General features: G+C 34.3%; 1 protein-coding gene and 1 long non-coding RNA gene across 3 annotated transcripts in view; both read left to right on the forward strand.

Moving 5' to 3' along the window:
- LOC107754299 (uncharacterized) overlaps positions 1-3615 on the forward strand; it is a 19247-nt gene extending 15632 nt beyond the window's left edge. Inside the window, exons 2-3 of the long non-coding RNA XR_001641569.1 lie at positions 3142-3210; positions 3532-3615. This is a non-coding gene — a long non-coding RNA (uncharacterized LOC107754299). The remainder of the gene's footprint in view (positions 1-3141; positions 3211-3531) is intronic.
- A 3014-nt stretch (positions 3616-6629) lies between these two features.
- Positions 6630-9163, forward strand: LOC107754313 (interferon a3-like). 2 transcript variants are annotated; one of them, XM_016570708.1, is made up of 6 exons: positions 6630-6690; positions 7188-7245; positions 7812-7883; positions 8080-8235; positions 8569-8661; positions 8891-9163. In XM_016570708.1, exons 2-6 carry the CDS (start codon positions 7207-7209, stop codon positions 8993-8995), a joined length of 465 nt encoding a protein of 154 aa, XP_016426194.1. In that variant the 5' UTR covers positions 6630-6690; positions 7188-7206; the 3' UTR covers positions 8996-9163. The 2 variants fall into 2 exon arrangements, with proteins under 2 accessions (XP_016426194.1, XP_016426193.1); XM_016570707.1 differs by lacking the exon at positions 6630-6690 and having other exon boundaries at positions 7117-7245.
- Positions 9164-9584: the final 421 nt, after the last annotated feature.

Raw genomic sequence — 9584 nt, forward strand, 5'->3', positions numbered from 1 at the left:
AAAAATACTATACATATTTATATGTTTTGCTATTGTATTGTGGAGTGACACTTTCATAAACTTTTCTATACCCCTCTGATTATGTAATGGTAAATATTACAATATCATAGCACAACAACAGTGATCAGCAATAATGATAAGCCTAATACTCACAATAAAAATAATAAGGTCATATAGATCATAACACAGTCTTGGAGGTAAGAAGTGGATTATCCTTCACCTGAAATGTTTGTCTTTTCATCCTGAAATGCGAGGGAAATGTTGGATCACAATAATTAGGAATCACAGTTTCCACAAATCCCTTCATTTGATTGGGATGTTCTCTTTTATTCTGGAGGGCAAGGGCAATGACTGTACCATCGAGCGTATTTTGCAGTATTAAACACGTATTTATACCGATTTCATCAGGCTCCGAAAATTCTTCAAAAAGAACACAAAGAATGGTCTTCTCAGCTGCCATAGTTGCAACTCTTGCGTCATCAGAACAGTGTGTTCAACGCACCACCGTTTCCGTTTAAAAAACGTTTTGCACCGTTTTTGTCTGGGCTGAACGCAGCCCTGATGGACACCTTGAGCTCCCATGATCCTTTGCGCAGATTCTTTGCATGATGACGGCGCCTCCGTGTGGGCACGTGATGATGACGCAGAAGGGCACTTCAAGAAACAGTTGTTTGGTCCCCTACACCCTTCAACCCTTCGAAGCTCTCACTCCGGAGGGTAAACCCTTTGAAGGGATTCGGGCATAAGGGATGAGCCCCTCCGAATGGAACGCAGGGATAGTTGAATATATCATTTGTGTCAGGTGGGAAACAATTTGAACTATACAAATTATTTTCTCTATCAAAATGTATTATTATAAAATGTATAACTTATGGTGCAGCCAAAACTGATTATTATACATTATTATTGAACAACCAAAAAAACTAAAATGTCAGCACACTGAAAGACACACAATTAGACCAAGGCAAGGGTCTCTCACAAAAATTACTTTAATTTAACATCTACAGGGTGACAAAAGTGCAAAAAAGTGAAACGTATCTTAAAAACAGAGCAAAGAGCAGACGTTTCAGCTCATGCTGCTCTTTGGTCTGTTTTTTCAGTTGATCAAATTTTTCTTGATTTTTGCACCTGAGAACGGACTGGTTATCTTTTTGGAGCGCATACAATATCTTTTTTTGATTTTTATACATTATTATTAAAATTATGTATAACCATATTTTATTTTTTTTTAAAAACGTTTATAAAATAGTTAGAAAAGCTTATTTTGCACTGCCCCCTACCGACTGAGCTTTGCAATAACGCGGGGGTGATAAATTCTAGGCTAATAATGATTTTAGATATTTTAGATTTTAGATAGATACTGAAATAGTGCTGTCTGAGTTTTACTTCAGGACGGAAATAAAAATAAGCTGTATGTTTTCTGTTTTAAGAGTGTATTGTTATTGGATGATTAGCTAATATTCCCTAATTACCAGTGTCGCATAGGTCTGTTCATTAAAAAGAGTAAATCCCATGTGTTACCTTTGGTTTTACCACAATATTGGTATTTAAAGCATCATAAAATTAATTCTCTATTTTAAGCTTTTATAGGCTATGTAAAGACACCCAGTTTTACATTTAACATGAGAAATTTTAAATTTTTAATTTATTATTAGTTTTAATTTTGCCATATTTAATAGCTTATATTAAGGTCAAAATTCCTTCATATATTATTTATTATGAATATTATTGGAAAGAGCAACAATGATTTGGCCCTTCAAGATGAATGGTACTTTTTTTTTTTTTTAAATGTAGCATAAGAAACTTTGACTGGGATTTTGGAATGAATTTTCCAGACAGGACAACGAAAGATATAGGCAATTAACTCATTTTCCTTTAAACTGAAAACCACACTTTGCTTACATTTTCACTTTTTACTGTTTATTTATTTATTTTTATGTTTCCAATATTTCTTCTCGTATTTAGCCTAGGTGTAGCTACAAACATTTTTTTTTTTTCAAGAGATGTAGCCTGTTCGTCGTCCATGTGGCACAATAATGTGATTTGCACAAACAGAATATGTTTCTGGATTAAAATGATTAGGTTCTTTAAAAAAAAAAAATTTAAATAAAAAAAAAGGAAAGGAAAGGAAAGGAAAGGAAATTTGCAGCATCGATAAACGATTTTTAAACAAAGTATGGAACAAAAATCAATTGCGTCATAATATGCGGCTCATGTGGAATTGCTAAAGGAATTCTACGGGAGAGCGTATACAGGTCATTGTGGAAACTGAAAGTGAAATGCTCTGTATGTAAACAATGCCCTGTAACAACGAGGAATTACCTCCCGCTCCAGTTGTGTCATCACCTTACACAAACGGTTTGATGATGTCACTCTGAGAACACATATACAGCCGCTTTTAAATCGTGTTTTAACATTCATTTTTGCATATATACCTAACACAAAACAGGAAGACAGAACAGAATATACAGGTATAGATAACGTATGGATAGCATAAATAATAGGCTATAATAATTTATTAATTATATTCATTTGTTTCGTAAGTATTGACATACATATGATGTCATTGTGTCTACATAGTGATAGTGGATGAAAGTCCCAGTTTGACTCCTATCCATCGCCATCCTATCCATCTCATTGCCTTTTCAAGGTGAGAAAAAGAACGCCCACCACGACGAACAGAGGCACGTGATTCTTTCATTTTCTCCTTCTGAAACTTCCAATTATAATACCGCTGGGCTTCCCGCGCTGTCACCTGCTGAAGGGATTGCAAATTTAGTAGGGTAGTTTCTTTCTTTCTTTCTTTTTTTATTTATTTGGAGAACAATATATAGCCAGAGTCTTACCATAAGATAGTATCCATATCCTAGTCATATTGCTCTGCACTGTACAGCTGTCAATACAAAACCACAATGAGAACTTTTTTGTATTTTCTGTGGATTATCATGTCTCCGTCCATATTTGCAGAATCCTTTATTCAGGAAAAGGAGACAATTTCTCATACAATTAAATTTCTGCATGCACTGGTAAGGTTAATCATCTATCTATCTATCTATCTATCTATCTATCTATCTATCATCTGTGTGTCTATTTAAAAATGTGTTAAGCACTCGTCAACATCTTTTTTTCTTCTTCTCAAAGGGCCAAGGAGCATGTCCACGTGACGTGGAAAAAGCGACGTCTTATCGGTTCACGAGTCTTCCGAGTAAGGTACACTGTAAAAAAATTCCGTAAAATTTACGGTAGAAAACCGGCAGCTGTGGTTGCCGGAATTACAATATAAAAATACAAGACAGAAATGTTACATCCTAGAGATCTATCTTCCTGCGGAGTTTTAAATGCAGCCTCACTCAAATGCAGCTGCCCGCTTTCAAGTGATTTGAAAGAACTTGATTTGCTGGTTCAGGTGCCATTCAGGCGTCATTCTGTCACTCTGCAGTCTCCAGAAATATTCAGGACTGTTGGTGTTATATATCCTGTTAGTTTGACATTGGATGTTTGATCTTTTTTTTTTTTTTTTCCCCTGGACAGAAAGAATTATCTCAGGCACTGAAGATATCATATAACTCTACCTTTGAGCTCTTCAAGAAGAACAGAACCCACTGCTGGAATAACAATGCATTCCAAGAACTAATGGAACATCTCCACCGACAAGCTAAATCAAATTTCGTAAGTCAGTAGTTGGGCTGAGTCAACAATTACTTACATTATTTACAATTTTGGACGTTAATCGTTATTGTTAATATCTAGGTCCCGGTGGTGATGAGCTCTGAACTTGAGACGTTGGTCGAGAACTTCAGAAAGCTCGATCAGTTTCTCACACAGCAGGTGAGAAACTCAGCAAACGAGACCAAAACAATAACGAAAAAGTGTTTATACCTTCATTCAAATCTGCATTGATTAACTGTGTGACTTTTCTTTCCGACAGAATTTCAGCTGCTGCGCGTGGGAAGCTGTGCGCCAGGACATTCTGGTCGTTATGGACAAATTGATTAAAATGACTAGAAAAATGAGCAGAAGAATGACTAGCAGAAGATACATTTAATTCATTGCGTGCCGCAAATTAAATGTTGTCAATAATTTATTAATATTATTTTGTTATTTTTTATTGTTTTATTTTATTGTATTTATTTATTTTTTTGCACTTTTCATTTTCCATTGAAGTCGATATGGTAAAATTAATCAATGAATCAATGAATGTTTAATGTTATTATCTAAACTGTATTTTACGGCTCTGGGCTTGCTATTTATAAACAAATCTATTAAGTAGAACAACTAGACTACACTAACTAAAATGTTTACTTTAAGCGAACAAACTTTTATTGTTCTTTAGGCTACTATACAATCCACTGTTTATCCTGGAATGTGCTATTATTACTATGAAGGAATGTTTCGTTTACATGTTGTTTGTAACATACAATGGATGTCTAAATGTCTTTGTAACAAATGTGTGGACACGTGTGAATTTCTCACTTGACCAATGTTCACAAAAAAATAAATACTTCAAAATGTACACTGTCTCTCAAATCGGTCATTATGTCGTTTAATATGTCTATGCAAGTTGTCACATCTTTTAAATATTTTTCAGGGTCGGTATATTTTGAAAGATTTCGGTATACTGGGAAAACAATTTTGAACATGAAAATTTTCAGTCATTTCGAGGAAAAAATAGTTTATTTAACACATATTAACACATGTCTGTATTTAAAATGCTATTTATTTGCTTCCCAACAATAATTTAAGCAGTACACAAAACAATTAATAAAAATAAAGTATATCATGATAAGAAGACTAAGAGAAAGTAATTTCTTATTTATTATTGTTGTTCAAATATAGTTTGCATTACTTTTGGGCTCTGACCTCATACAATATTCAACAGAAAAGGTCAAGGCGACAGCTGTAGTCGAAAGACATCAAACACAGGTATCGATGAGTGAACACTGAAACCCGGAGCCCACTCTCACGCAAAGGTTTTCTCCCGTAACTTTCTATAATTCCTTCACTTTTAATAGACCTAATACCGTAAACAAAGTGTCTGCTGTAAGGACTTTCTGCGCTGCTACTTTTGTTCCGTGTTTCAAACTGCGATCAAAGCATCCTTCAAACCTCCTGTAATCTGCTGAATACCATGCGGCTCGTTATAAAAGTGATCTTTTCTAATCTTGCCATCTACAGGCAAATAAGTGCAACATCTTAAAAGTGCTTTCAAGTTCTCATTGATTGAAATCACGCATGCGTAGGCTATAGATTGCTTAAAGATATTTGATGGGCTAGTATTTAAAATGCTATTTATTTGCTTCCCAACAATAATTTAAGCAGTACACAAAACAATTAATAAAAATAAAGTATATCATAATAAGAAGACTAAGAGAAAGTAATTTCTTATTTATTATTGTTGTTCAAATATAGTTTGCATTACTTTTGGGCTCTGACCTCATACAATATTCAACAGAAAAGGTCAAGGCGACAGCTGTAGTCGAAAGACATCAAACACAGGTATCGATGAGTGAACACTGAAACCCGGAGCCCACTCTCACGCAAAGGTTTTCTCCCGTAACTTTCTATAATTCCTTCACTTTTAATAGACCTAATACCGTAAACAAAGTGTCTGCTGTAAGGACTTTCTGCGCTGCTACTTTTGTTCCGTGTTTCAAACTGCGATCAAAGCATCCTTCAAACCTCCTGTAATCTGCTGAATACCATGCGGCTCGTTATAAAAGTGATCTTTTCTAATCTTGCCATCTACAGGCAAATAAGTGCAACATCTTAAAAGTGCTTTCAAGTTCTCATTGATTGAAATCACGCATGCGTAGGCTATAGATTGCTTAAAGATATTTGATGGGCTAAACTATACTGAAAAAAGAGGGATTCAATCTAGCAACAGACAATTCTAACAATAAAACAAGTCATAAAATTCGCACCCAGTAATAACGAACCAGAGAAAATCCACAGAGGCGCGAATATGTATTTTAAATAAGCCCAGAAATACACTGAACTTGAAGAACCAAGTTAGATTTTATATATGTGAGTGCAAGAAGTCTTGATTTAAAGTAATAGACACTTTTATCTGTATTTGTTTGATTCAATTTGCACGCCTACAACTAATTGTTTTATCAATTATTATTTTTATTTTTTTTTGTCATTGTCATACCATTTCACCAACGACATTTAGATGCAAGCTGGTTGACCAGCTATCATTTTCCAAAACACAGGATATTTTTTTTTCACAACCTCGAAATTAGCTACCCCTGTTCCAAAACACTGCTATAGCTGGCATAACCTGGATTAATTTTTAATAATATATTATTTTCTATAAGAAAATGCTACAAAATATTTTAACAACAACAATAGGCCTAAAAATAATTATTAGCCTATAATTATTATTATTATTATGTAAAAAAAAATATATAGAAAGATATGCTGGATTAAAATATTTGGATAAACTGATGGTCAATGCTAGCCCATTTTTCTCGTGCAGTGACAAAAGATGAGAAATTGCATTTCATTGCACCAAGAGTAAGTGCATGCGGTGAAATCCAGTGAGAGCGATTGTACGTGGTTGCGTCAGCACGTGGCGTTAACAAAGCGTAAGTACGTCTCAAACAGAAAGTGTTGTTCTGTACACAACCCGCAGGTATAACCCCCTTCTCGTTTGGAAACGTCAGCGACCTTGAAATACTTTGGAATCGGGTAATTATTTTGAGCCGTGGGACTGCTTTAACTTATATTGAAGTTGCTTAGCATTAATTCGTATGTTACACGTAGGTTTGTGTGCATTTTGCGCAGGTGTCTATAGTAAGACGATTAAAGAGTAAACTATAAATATGTAGCCTATGCTTTTATAGTACTTTAGATATGTACTTCTTTTCTAAGTACAAAATGTATTGCTTTTAAAAGTGATTTCATTATTCATAGCAGACCAGATGAGATATTTTGTATAGTAGTCTAGTCTATGGGCATTCGCTACAACTAGAAAGTGAAAGTAAGCCGGATAGTACCGACCTGCACACTGCGTTTTCCCTTTCCATACTCCCGAATAAAATCCAGCAAACTCCACCATGCCACTGCAACAGTCTCTCGAGCGACACAGTAGAAAGCTACTGCACGTATACAAAGATGAAACAAGCTCAAATGTGGACGTATATTTTTGTGATATTTTTAACTCTGCAGCAATGCTCCGCTTGCAGATGGCTCGGCCGATACAGGATGGTGAGCGCCGATTCTCTGAATCTGCTTAGGGAAATGGTAAGTAGCCTACGCTTTTAAAAGCATCATGATTTATTCGTGAATGTTCATCAGAAGACATTAGACTGCTGCGCAATACAACCACAGTCATTTTCTCCAAGGTCTTTAAGACTCTCAAGTAGATATTTAGGCTATACAACAGATGCATTGTTTTTATCTTAGTAACTTGTTAATTCAACCTTAGAGAATGATTCACGACTATTTGGAAAACTGCAATAAACGTGTTTTACCTATTGAGGGATGCTCTCACGTTTCATCTGTTTGGTTCAGCGTTTAAAAAAAATACACTGTAAAAGTGTTTCCTTGTTTATGTTACAACATCTTTGCTTCTATCCATTTCTTTTCGTCACACTAATTTTCAGAGATTTATTCAATAGTGATTCATTCAACGTGGTTGATTGACAAAGATGAATTGATGTTATTAATCAATTTTATTTACAAAATTTAAGTCAATTAAAGTTTTTTTTTTTTGTAGGTTTATGTAAAAAGTCTTAAGATTTTTATATGCAGATGGATGAACAGCTATGGAACATATCAGAAATTACAAATTGTGCTCTGTCTTATAGGGTGGACAATATCCTGAGGATATCAAGGTGCCATTTCCAGGGACCCTGTACAACTTGATAGGCGATGCTAAGGTTTGTAAACTTTTGTCTGTGATTGAATACAGAGTGCAAACATTTCATTCCATTAAAAAAAACATATGCTATCAGAATAAATGGGGGAAAATGAGATCAGGATTTCATGACGTGAAAATCTTACTAAACTTGCATACATCACAACAGTGTTTTTATGGGACCAGTTACCTACACATAGCATTATATCTCCTTACAGGTGGAGGACCAGGTGAAGTTTCTTGTCTTGACCTTAGATCATATCATCAAACTCATGGATGGCACAGGGCACATGAATTCAGTGCGATGGAACCCAAAGACAGTGGAATATTTCCTAAAAGACCTGCACAGGCAGTCATCTGAGCTTAAAGAATGTGTAAGTCTTGTCTGAAAGTATTTGTGCTTAGGAGAAACTGATATCAGAATTCCATGCTATGAATTACATATAATCCTTTGTTTTAATTAAAGGAATTGTCATAATAGTAATAGACCACGAATTTAGATTGAATGATTCCACTCAATCTTTTAACCTCAAAACTGTTATATGACATGGATCATAAAAATGTTGATGTTCAGATGAAAAGGCTAAATTAATAAGAGCAATTAAATAAATGTGTTATATGAAATGTCAAATTTTTTTGTTACAGCTATTTTGTCAATTATGTTATTTTTCCTCATTGTTTATATTTTGCTTATGGTTTTTCATCAGGTGGCCCAATACCAAAAGCCGTCACATAAGGAGTCGTACGAGAAAAGGATAAAAAGGCACTTCAGGACTTTAAAGAGGATTTTAAAGAAAGAAGTAAGTTTGATTGTATAATATGATATCACAGCTTCTTACATTGTTTGTATGTGTTAGTTGACTGATTTCTGTCATCAGCTTTATTTTTCTTAGTGCCTTAAGAGGCATATTGTTTTTGCGATTCTGCAATGTTAATGTTACTTTGTAAAGAATAAAATGAATTCTTTTCTTCCATATAAAATGTCAAATCAGTCATACACAGCTAAAGATGTTCCTCTTGTGTTTTAAGAAATATAGTGCTCACGCATGGGAGCAGATCCGGAGAGCTGTGAGAACCCACCTTCAGAGGATGGACATCATTGCAAACAACACAAAGTCCCTGCTAAAAGTTTAACAGACAATCAATGACAGAAAAAGGCCTAATGACAAAAAAAAAAAAGGTCTGACTTGTGACACATTCCATAGAACAAAAACGTTGCTGCAAACAATGCCTTACAAACAAAAACTGAAAAAAAAAAACTCAATGTTGCAATTGTATTTGTGTATTCAGATGTTTGTATTTAATTGCAATGAAGGAAACCTAGAATGTAACCTAGAGTAGCTTATATTGTCTAATGGGTAGTGCTTTAATACAATGTTTACCTTATGTGTTTCCTATGAAAACTTGAAGTTATCAAAAATTATGTTTCTTACAAATACCTGTGAAAACGTTTCTATTTGGTTTAGGTGAGAATAAGCCTCTTTGCCTAAACTATACTCAGATATTTTGCTAACTAAATGTAAAATCATGCTATGCATTTCAGATCATATGTATTAATTGTCAGTCGGCCAGCATGTTGTGATGCACATGCATGTTGGGTATATTTCTTCATTGTTTTAAGTATACTTAAATATATTTATATATATCTTTGTGCACAATTTTTTATATCCCAGTATATTTATTGTTTTCATATTTAAAGTTATTTATAGTTATTTATTTGCTC

This window comes from Sinocyclocheilus rhinocerous, unplaced genomic scaffold (genome assembly GCF_001515625.1).
Source record: "Sinocyclocheilus rhinocerous isolate Xijiao unplaced genomic scaffold, SAMN03320098_v1.1 scaffold832, whole genome shotgun sequence".
NCBI classification, from domain to species: Eukaryota; Metazoa; Chordata; class Actinopteri; order Cypriniformes; family Cyprinidae; genus Sinocyclocheilus; species Sinocyclocheilus rhinocerous.